At 32.5% G+C, this 18,583-nt stretch overlaps 1 protein-coding gene across 7 annotated transcripts in view; it reads left to right on the top strand.

The window, feature by feature from the left end:
- LOC132755470 (receptor expression-enhancing protein 1-like) overlaps window positions 1–15,015 on the top strand; it is a 40,193-nt gene extending 25,178 nt beyond the window's left edge. For 6 of the 7 annotated variants that reach the window (XM_060746344.1, XM_060746343.1, XM_060746342.1 and 3 more), the window contains 2 exons: window positions 1,466–1,626; window positions 6,286–15,015. In XM_060746344.1, the coding sequence (XP_060602327.1) occupies window positions 1,466–1,626; window positions 6,286–6,357 (233 nt within the window). In that variant the 3' untranslated portion in view covers window positions 6,358–15,015. Of the gene's footprint in view, window positions 1–1,465; window positions 1,627–4,219; window positions 4,237–6,285 lie in introns of all 7 variants that reach the window. The other variant, XM_060746340.1, reaches the window with a different exon arrangement.
- Window positions 15,016–18,583: the final 3,568 nt, after the last annotated feature.

The raw sequence follows: 18,583 nt of genomic DNA, 5'->3' as shown, positions 1-18,583 counted from the left end.
CAGGTATAATTTATAGCACACACCAAACTCCGCTTATAACGATATTCAAGGGACCGTCAAATTTATATCAATACATCCGGATATCGTTATATCCTTACCATATTATCCCAGAGGCATTATATGGAAACTCTGCAAATGTGGGTTTTTCCAAACTTTACCTCTGGTACAAACAAACTTTTACCATTATAGCTTAACGGTGCACTACCAGTCACAATAGAAAAGTCAACCTGTTGTGCTTATTAAGCTGTAGCTGTAAAAGTTTGTTTGTACCCCCGGAGTAGCTGGAAAACCCAAAATATTCTTAATTCCTGTCTATTGACTTTCCCTAGCAACCATTGACTTCCATAGCAACCAGTGTTTTTTATAGCAACCACTGACTCCCATAGCAGTAGTCTTTACTGTGGCAACAGCAACGTTACAAGTGGTATATCATTGTAAGCAATATTGTTATAAGTGGAGTTTAATGTACTTCATATAAACAAAAAATGATTGAGTGCTTTTATAGAACTTTTGGAAGTTCTAGAATATATTATTTGTAGAGATTGTGAATTAATAGTTTTGAGGAAATAACTAATTTCAATGATTAAAGTGATGAAAGAAATGGCAACTAGCCTATTGTACTATATTGAGATTTATCCAGGTCTGTTTTAGTTTTGCTTGATTATTTTGCAAATTGCTGAATTGCAGCCTTTTCAGTTATGCTTGCTGTGAGCACTTACCCAGTTCCTCCCATGTTCAGATTTTGTTATCCATCAGTTTTATGGTTCAGTTATTTCCCTGCAGATAACAGTGGCATGGAGTGATGATGTTAAATGTTGTCTGTATTGTGTCTATATGACAAAATCTTTTCCGATTTTGGTTTATCAAATAAATTAAAAGTGACTTTTGGTTCATTGAATTTTTAGATAAAAGTTCATAAAACAGGTGAACATACTAAAAGCTTTCTTGTTAAAGTTGAATACACCAGAAGTGAAAATTACCTGCATAATTATAAGACTTCAGTTTTTGTAAACTCCGTAGAAAGATAATAATGAATATATTTATTTTTGATCAAATGGTTACATTTGCTAACTTCAGACTATTTTCCCCCTAACCTTATGATTTAAATTTGCAAAATGATGATATTTTTTTGTGTGTGAGGAAGTACTGTCAAATATGACCAGTGGTTCTACCCATGGTTTGTCCAGTGTCTGAAGTTTTGTACAGGGGTCACTTATGGGCTCCTACTCCACCTTTATTTAAAGCAGAGAAATTTGATTATGACTGATGAATACAGTTGTATTGTCATGACTTCACACTTGGCTGGGACCATAAATGGTATAACAAAAATAAGGTACACATTGGAGAATAGGTCATAATAACAAATGTTATGTATTTTTATGTGGAAAAAATCTATGTCTCCAAGGAAACAATTACAAGTCTCCATGGCAACAATTTGACATTACATACATATTTGTGTTTGTAGGTCTGTCTCGTGTAGAGGAGGTGGAACACGAGAACACCATGGCGATGTTGGAGAAAGAGCGTGGCGGAGAGATTGACGAGGTCATCGAGACAAGTGATACATATACGGAGGAAATCATCTACTACTCTCCGAGAAAATCGGGGCATTATACAAGTAAAGAGGTATGTACAGTTTCTTATCACTTGATTACAATACTATAGATCCCTTGCATGTTATGTTGTTATTGTATTCTTATGTCAACAATTTGTTTGGAAGTATTTCTGCTATGTGGAGAACATCATAGTTTTATTTATTGTAAAAGTAATTTTTAAAAAAAAAGACGATTTTAGTGAATTTCATTTTCTTTGTTAATCAAGTTTTAAAGTTCACCTGTAATATGTTTGAGCTCAGTTTTTGTATCACTAAAATATAATATAATACTAAAGGCTAAAAATGTTGTGGATAAATTAAACATATATTGATTTAATATTTAACTGTAGCACTATAGTTAATCAAATGTAATGCTGCCTGGAATTTTGAATGTAGAGTATTGAAAAAAATGATGATGAAATGATTATTATTGAATTCATTGTACTTTCCTTTGTTGTAAACTTCAAAGACTATTGGGATCCTACATATTAACGAACAAAATATAATGTTTTTTGCTGTACCTTTTTTTTTGAAAAATAAAAAAGAATGAAATTTTAGCCAAATAATTGTGGGTTCTTAATATACGTAAACATTCCTTTATCAAACATGAAATTAAACATTTGACCGTAGAAATGTGTCTTTAAAGTAGGGGATTCAAAGAGGAAAAAAATCGTGTAGACAACTCAATTTACCGGACATTGTGTTTCAAAATTTGTTCAAGTCTTAAATTGAAATTAAGCAAGGAAACTAAGACTATTGAATGGCAATGTTAAAATACTGGAAAAACTCAGTATGTCACTAAAATAGACATGACAGCCATGCTTGTTACGAAGAGGCCAATTATAATAGAGGTGTAATTGAAATTAACACTATTAACCCATTACTTCATATACACGCCTTTTAACGCCTTTTTCACCCCCCCCCCCTTTTTGTTGTCTCAAATGGTGAAAAAATGCCTTATTTAGGCCCCCAACACTTGTTTTTGTTTGAGAAATGTTGTTAAAAAAAGTGACCAGTTTTTCGGCGCGGCCCCCAACCAAAAGATACATCAGGGGGTTGCCAGAAGGGGGATGTGCCCCCTTCTGTTTGGGGGGTTTGAAGGGGGGCAGAGTCCCCCTCATCGCCAAGAAAATTTTGGACTTGTGAGAGGCTATAAATGACCTCAGATTGATCATAAGGTAACGTGTAACCAACGCTGAAAAGCATTTGACTCTATCTCAATCCATTGAGACGTTGCAGCACTTTGAAATCAATTATGATGGAAAAAATCAACGCAAAATAGTGATTTTTGGCAATTTTGAGATGTCCCCTCGTTGCCATGGTAACAGAAAATTTAAGCCTGAGCATGTTGTTGCAAGGGCAATGGTCCAGTCAACATTTGTGCCAAGTTTGATTAGTGTTGAAGCAGTTTTTATAGTATTATAGCAATTTGAACTTGTAACGGGAGACTTTTCAATGAAAACAGCCATTTTTCACAAAATGCTCATGAAGCAATGGGTTAACTCAATTTACGTATTGATTCTTCATAATCCTTAAACATATGACACATTTTGATATTCAAATGGAATTCTGTTCTTTCTCACACATTTTCCTTTTGGTCATCATGTAGCATGTTGCAAAAGCCATAAAGTCTATTTTTGTACATTTCATGTAGAGTTTCCTCCCATGGGCGTAACCCGTTTCCTTATATGTTTTTTTAATTTGCATTTCTTTGTAAAAGACAATAACGAGATATTGTTTGAACGAAATTTAAAATTATTTTTCAGTTTAAACAATATTTTATTTATAAGTATTACATTTACATGATAATTGACAAATAATAAATAGTACGGATTGAGTAGGAAGCTTGAAAAGCTTTTTTAGAAACTCTTTCCGTAATCACTATCTCAAAGAGTATGTAAAATGGTAACAATTATATGCATTTTTGAGTTAAATATACATAACATTTTCACTATAAACTTGCTTCTTTACATGTACAAGAAAGTTAGCAATTTGCACTCTGGTTTTCCTTATCAAAACGACCTTAATAACAGAATGTGTAAGAAAACTCTATAGCTCTATAGCATAAATACACGTAAGTGATAAATGCACAAATTAGCACGTTTAAACTTATCAAGAAAAATAATAGAACTTTTAAACATGTTTAAAAAAAAATTAAAGAAAAATAAAGAAAATTATTTTTTATCTTTATAATATGTCACGATTGTCTCCTGAGGTAATGTTGAGAAGAATTAAAAGTAAAACATATCTAAAATAACCCATTAAGGGCCTCAATATTCGGGAATGCGCAGAACAGATTATTCCCCGACATGACCAGGTCACGGAATAACTAGTAAACAAAAAGGTATGTTAGTAAATAAAGAACTGAATCAACAATATTTGCCTGAGAGTGGTTTTGTTGTTATTTACTTTGAAATAGAAAGTGTGTGTAGGATTGAGACCGGATGATTTTTTAATTGAAGCACAAAATAAAGCCTTCTTTTACAGGAATAGATTTTGTCCGGTAAACTGATTGTCCGGTAAACATGTAGGATCCCAGTATATTTTTTAATGGCTTCAGTATTTCTCCCCTTTTCTGCTTTGTATGTTATATAACTAATTGTATATATTGCAATATTTCATCAGCCAAATAAATCTAAAAGGTATTGTAAAGCTTTTCTAACCTTTGTATAATGTAACCTTTACTTTGCTCTCCTTTGTTGGGATGGAAGAGTGAATTGGGTTTTATCTCTTTTATATGACCCTTTACCTGCTGGGCAATAAAGTGACAACCCATGGACACCAGTATAGAGCCAGGCCAGTCTGTACATCCATGTAGTCTGACCAGGCTCTATACTGTTGGCTGACCAATATATGGCCAGGCCAGCCAGTACCACCAGGCTCTATACTGTTGGCTGGTTAACTTTAAAGTTTTCATTTTTTATTTCCCCTTTCCCCAAAAATGACAGTTCATAAAAAATGGGTTTAAGGACGTTTTTGAGAGTTTTCATATACTGTAGACATACAGACAAAATTAAAACTGTTCAATAGAATTTCTTTAAACTTGGCATGTTGTTGGAATATGATAATAGGAACATTTTTTGGCCTGTTTGTCTATATGAAAACTCCTGAAAATGTCTTTAAATGCATTTAAAATTGTCAGCAGGTTAGGGTTTATAACAGATACTAATATGTATGTAACTGATTCTAATATATAACTCTGCTAATGTATCAATATAAATCACTTTACCAACTTGCATGTAACTTATTTTCTATATGACCACCTTATTGAAATAAGCCCCAGGTACACCCAACTGTAGTAAGATGCACATTCTATAATTCGACTACTAGTTTTCACATACTTGTATATAAATTCAAATACCTTTAGCAAACATGCTTTGTATTTAAACACATAGGCATTTATAATTCCTCATGGGCCTTAAGGTCATTGACTTCAAAACCACTTGCCCCCTCACCACTTTTGGTTTGAATCCTGACAGGGATTCTGGATTCTTTCATGTGAGGAAGCTATCCAGCTAGCTTACAGAACGTTGGTGGTTCTACTCAGGCGCCCGTTCGTGCCTGAAATAATGCACAGAAGGGCACCTGAGATCTTCCTATATCGGTAAAGCTGGAAAGTCACCATATGACCTATACTGTGTCAGTGTGACTTAAATCCCAATCAAACACATGGGCCTTAAGTTGTGGGTTTTTGACTATAGAATATGCATCGGACATTTATAACCATGGCCTTTCCGTCTCAGAAGCAAGGTGTATAGAAAGGATAATAAGCTGTGTGTTTACATTCCTTCTTTGCCATTCATTACTTTGTTCTTTTATTTATTTATCAAATAAAGTAGGGAATATAGTCTAACCTGTCTTTCAATGAATTTAGTAGGGTTTTACCATATGATCATCTCTGCAGGGAAAACAAACAAATTTGTTATCAAACACTTAGAATATCCTACATTTTTGAATTTGCTCATTTTTAATGGTTATTCAAAAATAAGTTTCAGTTTCATACTCATTGCTTTCTTTGCTGAGTAATTTTTTTGGTTGTTTGTTCTATATTATCCTGTGTGTTGGGTATTCCATGGTAGCCACCTATCTGACCATCTCTAACATTACATGGTTATTGTTGCAACAAGAGTGTTGAATATAGACTTAATTCATGTTAAGGTGACAAAAAAAAACCTTCTCCACCCCAATCCACCCATTGTCTAAAACTACCACTTTGTATAAGTTCTCTAAAGTTATTCTGAATTATTAAATGTGCATATATGACTGCAATCAGAACTAGTTTATTCCTTATTATCTTCAGTATGGGAAATTTGTTAATTTCCTAGCTTCAAATGTTCTGTTTTCAGACAGGTTATGGCATTGTGATTGATTGCAACTAAATATTTATGAAGAAAATGTTTGAATAACTTTTAATAGAATGTGAACATGTCTACTGTTTCACATGCAGAGATCTAACTGTTCAAGTTTAGAAGAATAAATGTGAATTGTTACCTAATAAAAAGAATATCAAATGCATGAATGTCTGATTATGATACTGGAAATTAACAATTAACTTACAATTTTAACTTAAAAATGACATTCATTTTCTATTGTTATTTCATAATTAAGATACTGTATAGAGTTTATATTGTTTGATATATATATTTATCCAGTAAAGTATTTAATGATATAAATTTTTTATTTTATTACAGGTAAAATCAGATCCATATGCGACATTGCCTCGTACTCGCTCAAGACAACGGCCAAGACTTCATCAGCACTAGCCTTTTCCTTATAAATAACTGTGATATGTTCATCATGACTAGAGATTGTTGTGTGACTGTCTATACATATGATTGGTTGATAGGATTTGTTGTTAAAAATAACATGAGTGAGGATTAGTTGATATAAATAGCTTGTGTGATTATTGGTTGATATAAATAGCTTGTGTGATTATTGGTTGATATAAATAGCTTGTGTGATTATTGGTTGATATAAATAGCATGTGTGATGATTAGTTGATATAAATAGCTTGTGTGATGATTGGTTGATATAAATAGCTTGTGTGATTATTGGTTGATATTAATAGCATGTGTGATGATTGGTTGATATAAATAATTTGAGAAAGCATAAATGTAGAAAATAATTTCACCATTGTTTAAATGCTTCCATGGCAATTTACATTTATTTGTAAAGTGAGAGCAAGAATGTTTTTAACTTGCCTTGTGATTATTTTTTATGCCCCCGCCATGTAATGGCAGGGGCATATAGTGTTACCCTGTTCCGTCATTCCGTCCTTCCGTCCTTCCATCCTTCCGTCCTTCCGTCATTCTGTCATTCCGTCATCATCAGTTTCCGTTCATTATCTTAAGAATGGTTGCACACATTCAACTCAAATTTGACATATGAATATGTCATGACAAAATACAGGTCAAGTTCGAATTTGGTCATGGTTCGATGATTTTTGACAGAGTTATGCCCCTTTTACTTTGAAAATAATATGAAATTTCAGTTTCCGTTCATTATCTCCCCAACGGTACAACACATTCAACTCAAACTTGACATATGGATATGCCATGACAAAATACAGGTCAAGTTCGAATTTGGTCATGGTTCGATGATTTTTGGCAGAGTTATGCCCCTTTTACTTTGAAAATAATATGAAATTTTCAGTTTCCGTTCATTATCTCCCCAACGGTACAACACATTCAACTAAAACTTGACATATGGATATGTCATTAGAAAATACAGGCCAAGTTCGAATTTGGTCATGGTTCGATGATTTTTGGCAGAGTTATGCCCCTTTTACTTTGAAAATAATGTGAAATTTTCAGTTTCCGTTCATTATCTCCCCAACAGTACAACACATTCAACTCAAACTTGACATATGGATGCGTCAAAAGAATGCGCAGGTCATGTTCAAATTTGGTCATGGTTCAATGATTTTTGGCAGAGTTATGCCCCTTTCACTTTGAAAATAATATGAAATTTTCAGTTTCCGTTCATTATCTCCCTAACAGTACAACACATTCAACTCAAACTTGACATATGGATGCGTCAAAAGAATGCGCAGGTCATGTTCAAATTTGGTCATGGTTCAATGATTTTTGGCAGAGTTATGCCCCTTTCACTTTGAAAGTAATATGAAATTTTCAGTTTCCGTTCATTATCTCCCTAACAGTACAACACATTCAACTCAAACTTGACATATGGATATGTTTTTGGAATGCCCAGGCCAAGTTGGAATTTGGTCATGGTTCAATGATTTTTGGCAGAGTAATGCCCCTCTCACTTTGAAAATAATATGAAATTTACAGTTTCTGTTCATTATCTACCCAACAGTGTTACATATTCAACTTAAATTTGACATATGGATATGTCAAAGGAATGGGCAGGTCAAGTTGAAATTTGGTCAGGGTTTGATGATTTTTTTTGCAGAGTTATGTCCCTTTCACTTTGAAAATAATATAGATACATCTTAGGAATAAGCAGTTTAAGTATGAATTTGGTTGTGGTTCAATGATTTTAGACAAACTTATCTTTCCTGAATGTTGGAAAAATTTTGTACTTTCAGTTTCAGCACTCATACTTTTAGCCATTATTTTGGCTACAAATATGAAATATGTTATTTTTAAAAGGTTAAGACTGAATAATTTCAGTGTCTTGAACATTGTATGAAAATGGTTTGCGTTAACATTTTAAAGTTTTAAGGGCTTTGAACTTAAAATGAAAAAAATAATTAATGCACCATCTGAAATTTTGGCTGCATGCGGGGGCATCCGTGGCATGATGACACATTTCTAGTTGTGTTATTTTGTTGTTGTTTTTTTGTGTGACAATTTTTGCTTTTTCATGATGCTAATGATATCAAATAATGCATTACATGTATCTTCATGGACACCTTGCGTTATAGTAAGAAACATTATGTATTTTTATGAGGAATGCTGGTTTTGTATTTTAGGGATTAAAGAAAAAGCAGTGGTTTGCCATATACAAAATTTATATCTCATGGTTGTCCTTTAATAATTTCTCATTTCCGTGCAAAGGTAATATTTTTCACATGTACCTTAGCTGTATTTGTCCAAAATAAATTTTTGGGTACAGAGACATATAGAAACTATTGTATATGAGAAAGTTAATTTGATTGATAGGTGTTTAGATGATGACAGTTTTTGAATGTTTTTAAATGTAAATATATTTGATCACATAGTTGATAACCTATTTACGGTTGGCATTTCCCAGTATTGCAATAGGAGGAATTGATCTTAAAATAGTTAACTGAATTGAATCACTACTTAATATTGGTACATCCATGTTATACTACTGGAATGTACATGAATCAACTACATGTATATAAAATGCAGTGACTCTTTATTTGTGATTTGAAAATGGTATGTCTAATGTTCAATTGTGATTACACAATGATATGCCATTTGCCATTTATTTTCAATGATATAGAAATAAAAACAACACTATTTTGTTAGCATAGTTTACTAGATTCATGTTAATTGTAATAAATGAAGGATTTTTTTCATCACAAATATTGCATGTCTGAATGAGTTTGAATGCTTTGTTCCTATTGTAGACGAAAAAGATTCATTAGATTCAAATAGGTTTTAAGGGCATTTTTTAACAATAAAGTAGTGTTGTTTTCTAATGTTTCTGTTTTTCATTGATAAAATTGTTTGATTTTTTACCTTGACTTTTCAAGGAATTGGGAGAGTTATTGTACTCAACCAGGAAAGGGCATCACATTTTGGTTAAGTTTTTGCATGCAAGTTGGTATCTCCAAAGCTACAGAGGGGAGTAGGTTGAAAATTCACACACTCATTCGAAAACATAATATGAAGTCTCTATCCAAGGCCAATAACTCTCACATGGATTTTGACAGAATTATGACCCTTTCTGAACTGAGAAAAGTTGAGCATGCTGTCCACCAGACAGCTATTGTTTAAAAGAGTTGTGAGAATACCTTTCTTTTGTTAGCTAATTTATTCATTTGTCTGAACAATTGATAATCAGTGGTATTTATATTTGATTGCATGTTTTATTTAACACATTGTCAAGTAAAACAAGGTATTGTGCTGTAAGTTGGGATGTTGGGATAACATTATGAATACCCCGTGTCTTTCACTCACCATTTTGTTATGCATGATTTTGCCCTAGATTTTTATCAAATGTGTAACGTTTTCATACGATAAAATAAATAAAATATCCAAAAAAGATCAATTAATAACTTAATCTTTTATTTTGTGTAAAAAGAAATCGTCAAAGTTTAGACAGCGATTCTTTGGAAATTGCAAAAAGTAAAATATAGAAAAACTTAACAAAAGCTGTACAATTTCAGAATTCTTAAAATAGAAAATACTATTCAATGTTTATAAAAAATAACAACTAATTTTGTGTCTGATATTTTAATACAAATCCATAGAGACACATTTCTCTTGTTGTTGGTCAGCTTCAGGTTATGTTGATATGTTAAACTGAGAAAAGTTGAGTACGCTGTCCGACAGCTCTTGTTTGAACAAGTCATGTAGTCATTTCTTCTTTAATGGGAAGAGGCATGATAGAAAAATGCATTTATTAAAGTGATTAGCATCATTTTACTAGTTATTAGTTGATCAGTTGTGTTAATTATGTTAGAAAATTCATGAATTTATTTTCATTTGTTTAAGAACTTGTTAAGTTGTTTCTTATGGCTAAAAATATTGCTTATTTTAGTCAATCTTATTCCCTTTATCTGTTTATTTGCTTCTGAGATCTCATTCAATGATACTCTTGACAGTTTTTGATGAATTAATTGTAATTGTGTTGCATTTTTTCATAGATTTAGTATGGAAGAGTGTAAAACAGATGTTGTCATTGGCCGATTTTCTTGATAAGCATATAAAAAGATTTTTCATTGGTTGTAATTAGGTGAACCTTACAGGAAAGTGTATAATGTATTATTGAATTGTATTTGAACTCAATTTAGTTTTTAATATTTATGTGTTTCTATTTAAATGGCATGGATCTGTTTTAATTTTCTGATCTTTTAAGAATGTAGGGTACTGTAAGTACCAAATTTGATTGATTATTTTATTCTGATAAAGAAAATGGATAAACATGAGTAGTATGATTTAGAATAACATTAATGATAGTGTATTATATATAGTCATTTAATGACACTTTTCTGAAACATTGTGTATTAAACAATGGAACTGTATGAAAGGGTAAATTAATTTTTGTTTTCTTAGTTTGTCTTCCATTCTAATTTTTTGTGGTAAATAATTATACTTAAGATTTTTCATAATTTATTGATAATTACTTAAGTAACTGTTAGCATGTCATTCTTTATAATTATTTGAAATATTAAAGTATTTGAAAATAACAAAAGAGACATATTAAGGTCCTAATGTATAAGGATTCCAGTTATGTGTAATATTAGTAGATGCTTATAATTTGTAAATTATGTATAGACACATTCAAAACATCTATGATGATGTTTTTTATTTTCCTTTGAAAGAATAATGAGTTTTTTAAATGGAAAACTGATTTGTTATAAAAGCAATATAAGAATGATACTTGATTGATATTTCAATGAAGACTGCACACAGTCACTGCTAATGAAATATTTAGGGATGTAGAATACTGGGTAACATATCCCTCTATCATACATCTACTTACCACACTGAATTGCTAAATGGGCAATTTTAGACCTTCATCATATATAATGGATTCAGACTGACCTTATTCTGTTCTGTTCTGTTTTTATAGGCTGTACATTTTCAGAGCCAACATCCAAACATGGACACAGAATTTACTGAAGTTTTATTCTGTGTCCTAAAGTTAAAATTTTGTTCCCTCACATATCATTTCACCTGATCCCTCACAGATATTTCTGTCAGATGTGGAATACTTGTTAATGACCATTAACCTCAGCTTGTATGCAAGAGAATATAGGTCTTACAAATGATGCCCTTGTTATATAGAATTTACATTAAGGTTTTCATACCACTTGTTTTAGAACAAATCAGATACATGTAATTCACATGTGTTAAAAAATTTTCTGTTGTTGAGTAATTTACTGAATGTTTGCTTATATTTATTTGGGGAGGCTGTATTCATTCATATCCATATTTATATACACATTGTTTCTTTGTAAGCTTGCTGTAACAAAAATCTTTTGTTTTTACTCTCAAATGGAACAAGAACGAGTTTAAAAGGAACAAGTGTAAAAATGTTACCCTATTAGTCTGTTGAAACAACTACCATCATCTCAAAAACTTTTATAAACTGATTATTTCATACGGTTGTTACAAGATTTTAAGAAATACAACACTTTTTAAAGAAATTATAATTATAATAATTTTTTGGTCCTGAATCTGTTGGAACCCAAAGGGATAAGCCTTTACCGCCGTATAGGGCCATGTCAGCCTGCACATCAGTGTCATGTGACCAGACTCTATATTGTTGGTAGCTAAATATTTGTATTTTGATACTGTAATCCCTTAAAATTTGAATGGACTGTTCTAAAAATCAAAACAGGGCAAATGCATTATATAAATTAATAGGGCAAGGGATAATATTGTTTGACTTTTAGATACAACAAATATTGAAACATGTTTTTTTTCTTGTTCTAATTAAGGTTATCTGTTTGGGTTGAGGCAGTATGTATCATTGTCCTGTTGACAGTGGTTCATCTGAACATTATAATTGCCCAGATCTCTCTTACTAAAAACATGTTTTTATGTATAGTTAGATTCCTATCTCTTTCACAATTTGCAAATATTTTGTATTCCTGTGGAATACTTTGCTAATTATTTTGCATTAAACCAATTTTTTAAAATAACATTTGAGATTAATATAGATTTTTCTGTTATACCAATAATTCATTAGAATAGTAGTTCTTATCACACACATGATGTTATGTTATTGTTTATGCTAAATAAATTACCTCAGTTTGCTGTTATGTATATGTATTTAAGGTTTATATTATGGTCATAATTGTAGTACAGGTGCTTTGGATTTGTATTTTTGTAGCATTTCTTGCACAGTTTAGTTATACACAGTATATTTGTATATTAAGTTGAATATACCTGTGACCACCTTATTGTTTTAATTCGTTACTTTGATTTTATTGAAATATTTTGGTATATTTATTAGTTGTAGAGTAGAAAAAAGTGGTAACTGATAATAATTGTATAAATGGATTATATTTCTTGATTATGTGTCTGTTAAGTTTAGAAGGCATTAAGACTTGTAAATGTGTGAAGCAGTAACACTTTGGACTATCCGAGAAACATGTTGTCTATGCACAAACTAGGGAATTAAGTATTATTATACGTAACTGCTGGGTTTACTCTGAAAACAACCTTGTATTTTGAAGAATTTAGTTTTAAAAGTTGTTAATTTTTTACATAGCAGCTTATTGCTTATGATCATTGCATGTAAGTCGGCTTCATCAACTAGCCAGTAGTTTTGTCATATTAAGTTGGTTTCAGATTCTTCAGATTTCAACTTTTAAGTTTATGTCTGAGATAATGATATCTGAAATATTAGACCAACAGTACAAATTATTTTGTTTTAAAAATGTTGAATCAACTGCATGAAAAATGATACCAGAGCTAGATTAAATTTGTATTAACACATTATTTTTGGGAGAAAAAGTTCTTATGGATACATTTTTTGAAAGGAAATCTAATCAGGTCAAACAATAACAGATTTTCACCCACCTATATACATTTGTAAGTTTGACAGGAAGAGAAAAGGTTTTGTTGTTGCCTAATTGTATGTTGTATTAGTTGTATAGACAAGAATAAGATATTGTCAGAGAAGTTCAAGTGTAAATCATCATCAGTATCGGAGTTGTTAATGTCATTGGTGCTAGGTCGGTCACCATAGTTGCATTTTAATATAAAGTTACATGTGTGGATTTGTTCTATAATATAACTGAAGAAGAAAAAAGGGACTTAATAAATGGAAAAAGAAAAGATTTGTCCTGATATGCTAGTACATGTTTATTGTTTGATGAAAGTAAGGGTTTATCACATAACTGTCAAATTTATCTCATTTAGTTTAATGGAGTTGTAACATTATAGTTAAAATCCCTCCATTTATACTTTCTTTGTATTTTACTCACCGGAAAATATATTTTATGGAACACTTTTTTGCGTGATCATCAATCTTTTGTCAAAAATGAACTAAACTTCTTAATACATACAATCATTTTGCTGACATCTTATTACACTGTGCTTGAATCAGTTAACACAAACTATATATGATACATGTTTAAATTGTTCATAGAATAGGAAAGTGAAATTATTACAGGGTCTCACATATTCAGTCTTTCTCCATCATGACAGATGAATAGGCACTAAATAACCCTAAAGGTTGATTTTAAGAAAGAAGACGTAAGAAAAAATCTCAAATTATTTCTAAATAGAATGAGATGTTTCACAAAAATGTTTTAGCTTTTTATTTTTGTTTAAGTTAAAATCTGAAGTACATATTTGAAAGTAATGATGTTCTAATAACAATTCTGAAGTTAAGATCCAAGAAGTTAATAGTAAACTACATATAGTTTCAAAATTAAAAACAACTTCTAGTATGTTAAACAATTTGTAATTGGGAAAAGAGATTGTGTTAACTGATGAAAGTACAACACTGTCCTTGAAAAAAGAAATTCTAAGCATTCCTTATTGTGCTCAAATCTTTATTTTTTGTTTTATTTTTAAGATTGTTGTTTTGCATAATGCCAGGGATTTTGTTTCATTGTTTCATTTTCTAGCTTCACTTACAAGACTGTATCCACGGTGTTAATTAGTCCAGGTTTATAAATGAAACACATAATTGATTATTAATGCTAGGAAAATGGTATAACTGAATTGATTTAAGTCATTTTGTAAATTGCTCAAGTAAGATTTGTTTGTTTGCATTTTTAGACGACAGAAATACTTGTTGTCAAGCTAAATTAAATTGAAAGGACTCCCAGGTGGTAGAAATATATACGGTATGTTTTTCTCTTTAGCAGTTTGAATTTTGTCTTTCAGTTTCGTAAATTCGAAAGCTTAAGAGAATGTATTAGATATGAAGATCTTTTATAGTTGTGACGATCTTTTACCTTGTAATTTTATTGATATCTCTCATTATTGGTAGAGATAATTACATATTATTTGTGTACAGTTAGGACAAAACACCCATTTAAAGCACGCTGTAACTGTCTTCTTGAAATATCTTTTACCCTTAGTTTAACGCTGTCATAAGGGCGTATCCCAACCTATCCCAACCCTTGGTCTGTCTTCGTATTGCACCTGTTTATTTAGTTCACATATTTCTTGCATATTTATTTCATTTAATAGTCTGGTGAGGATTCATATATTTCACGTGTTCGTAGATTTTTGTTTGACTATTCTGTAAGCAATATTTACAATGTTTGTAAATAAAATATGTTAAAATTTTTAGCTTGTTTATTTGTGTTTTTTTTTCTTCCCACTCCAAAAATATTCTTATTTTAGTGTTACCAACAGGACATTTGGCGTTGGATGTTTCCCAGACCTGCATATTTGTCAATGTATCTGTCAATAAATAAAGGCTGTAAGATTAAACGTGTAAAATATTTGTTTAACACTCGTGACCTTGACATTTACTTCACTAACAAATGTATCTACCTACCAAATATGATAGTCACCAGTGAATACAAAAAGGCTGTATGGTATACCCTACAATCGAAATGCAAAATACACGAGTTCAATGTGTCTGCAAAAATGGCACTTTATATATTATGTATATGTTATACGGGAGTGGATGGAAATGATCTTTCACATATTCTTATCTTATTTGGGTAAAATATAGTTATTGCTTTCAAAGTATACATCCTTAGAATCGTGCTTATAAACTACTGTGAAAGCTGTTAAAAATTTGGATTGAAAATAATTTCCCAGTGACGGGGCATTTGTCGAAGTAAGTCACAAACAGAAAATCGTTTCTAGGGATTTATTAATTATTTATTGCCCAATTAACTTTTTTAGTTTGTCCTTCATTGGTCCAAACCATAGCTTCTACATGTTATTTATAGTTTGGAATGTAAATTTAGTTTTATTTATGTTATCAACTTTATGTTGCGACTGATACCAAGGACAAGTACATGCAAAACGTTAAAAACCCGAAACAGCAACAAATGGTGTCAATCATTAAGTTAAAGCCGCTTTTGAAGAACTTTGAAGTAATTGATTAATAGTGGCGGATTTAGGCCCGGCTTCGGGGCTGCAGCGCCCATTCCCCAGCTAGGCCCAAATATACGTTTACATTTAAAGCTGTTATCCAGTTGTTAATCTCCTGACTGGGGGCTTGCCAGATATCTTTATGTATCAACATGATTGTTTAAACTGCATAATTGACTGGTTTGTTACTTTCCAAAGGTCTTTCCATTTTCTTCGGGAAAGCCCTATAATTAAGAAATAGAAAATTATGATTTGTAAATACAAGGTGGCAAGTTTTATAAAGATAATATTAAAGGAATCACGTTTTAATAACTAGTTTTACTAAGATTTTTATTAAGATGAAATGACTGGTCATTTGCTTTTAATAACTTTTTATGGCAGTTATATTTTTTTAAATAAAATTTAAACTGTACTGACCTCTTTAGTCATAATCTGTAATGGATTCATTGATGGAAAAAAATCTTATTGAATATTAGTGGGGGTTTTTTTTGTACAATAGAAAGGCAGTGTTTAAATAACACTTTATTTAGGAAAATCGTCTATTATTCAGATGAGTAAATTGATCGAGTGTTTGAAACTACATGTATTTTTATCAACGGTCGCGCATACATTGGTAAGTATGCTGTTATTTTATATATACAAAATACCATGTGATGTTGAACCACCCAAAAGCACTAAAAATAAACAGCACTAGAAAGTCAAGGAAATGACACTATTTTCAACCTCATATTTCAAAATTTTCTCAGTCTATGGCAGGGGACACCCCTGCCAGACCCACCCCAATCACATACACTTTCTTAATTCCACTCTTAATATTCCTCTAAATATTTACAAAACAGTAGTATGCACATATATAAGAAAAAGTGCATTGCCACTCATAAGATGAGCTATAAAACACATCAATTACAATTTTTGTCACATGAACAAGATGCTGGTCCAATCTTCAAACATGCAAAAAAATTTCCTGTTGCATTGTATTTCTTTTGTTTATGTCAAAATCTTCCACCCATATGTCAGCCCCCCCCCAGAATATTCTGTTCTGTATCCGCCCCTATTGCTGTTTCGGTTATACGTACATTTACATATTGATAAGGACGTAACAACGCGCCAAGTCATCGCTGACGTTTTACTTGGGCTAGGGCTTGGAGACTTACATTTCTGTGCATGGCCTCCTTCACACTTGTACAAAATCGAATCCGCAACGAAATCGGACGGATGGTGTCGAAGCAATGGCTGTGGGGGCAACTGGTTTTTACGTACATTTACATATTGATATACATAAGGACGTAACAACAACAAAAAAAAACAACAACAAAAAACAAAAACGGACCATGCGCTGAGTTCTCACAAACGTTTTACTTGCGCTTGGGCTTGGAGACTAACATTTTTGTGCATCGCACCCGTCACATTTGTACAAAATAAAATCTGCAATGGAATCGAACAAATGGTGTCGAAGCAGTGGCTGTTGAGGCACTGTATTTTACGCACATTTACATATTGATAAGGACGTAACATCAAAAAAACGGACCACGCGCTTAGTTCTCGCAGACATTTTTTATGGGCTAGGGCTTGGAGAATTACATTTCTGTCCATTGCCTCCTTCACACTAATACAAAATCGAATTCGAAATGGAATCGGACAGATCGGACAGTTTCGAAGCATAAGGTATTGGGGCACTGTGTTTTGTACGTACATTTACATATTGATAATGACGTAACAACGCGCACCGAGTTCTCGCGGACAATTTACTTGGGATAGGGCTGGGAGACATAATTTCTGTGCATAACTTCCTTCACACTTGTTCATAATCGAATCCGCTATGGAATCGGACGGATAGAGTCGAAGCAGTGACTGTGGGGGCATTGTGTTTTTACGTACATTTACATATTGATAAGGACGTAGCAACGAACAACGGACCGCGTGCGCCGAATACTCGCGGACGTTTTGCTTTGGCTAAGGCTTGTAGACTTACATTTCTGTACATCGCACCCCCTCACACTTGTACAAAATCGAATATGCAATAGAATCGGAGAGAAAGTGTCGAAGCAGTGACTGTGGGGGCACTGTGTTTTACATGCATTTACATATTGATAAAGACAAAACAACGAAAAACGGGCCGCGCGCGCCGAGTTCTCACCAACGTTTTATTTGCGCTTGGACTTGGAGACTAACATGTCTGTGCATCGCACCCTTCACACTTGTACAAAATCGAATCTGCAACTGAATAAGACTGATGGTGTCGAAGCAGTGGCTGAGGGGCATTGTGTTTTTACGTACATTTACATATTGATAAAAACAAAACAACGAAAAACGGGCCGCGCGCCGAGTTCTCGCGGACGTTTACTTGGGATATGGCTTAAAGAATTATATTTCTGTGCATCTCCTTCCGAACACCTGTACAAAATTAATTCCGCAACGGAATCGGACGTATCCTGTCGAAGCAGTGACTGTGTGGCATTGTTTTTTTACATACATTTACATATTGATAAGAACGTAACAGCGCGCCAAGTTATCGCACGTTTTACTTAGGCTAGGGCTTGGAGACTTACATTTCTGTGCATGGCCTCCTTCACACTTGTACAAAATCGAATCCGCAACGGAATCGAACGGATGGTGTCGAAGCAACTGGTTTTTACGTACATTTTCATATTGATAAGGACGTAACAACAAAAAAACGGACCGCGCGCGCTTCGAGTTCTCACCAACGTTTTACTTGTGGTTGGACTTTGAGACTAACATTTCTGTCCATCGCACCCTTCACACTTGTACAAAATCGAATCTGCAACTGAATCAGACGGATGGTGTCGAA

This window comes from Ruditapes philippinarum, unplaced genomic scaffold, assembly GCF_026571515.1.
Source record: "Ruditapes philippinarum isolate M1 unplaced genomic scaffold, ASM2657151v2 ctg219_1_1_1_1, whole genome shotgun sequence".
Taxonomy (NCBI): domain Eukaryota; kingdom Metazoa; phylum Mollusca; class Bivalvia; order Venerida; family Veneridae; genus Ruditapes; species Ruditapes philippinarum.
The sequence above is the reverse complement of the archived record's forward strand: the minus strand, read 5'-3'. Positions and strand labels throughout refer to the sequence as shown.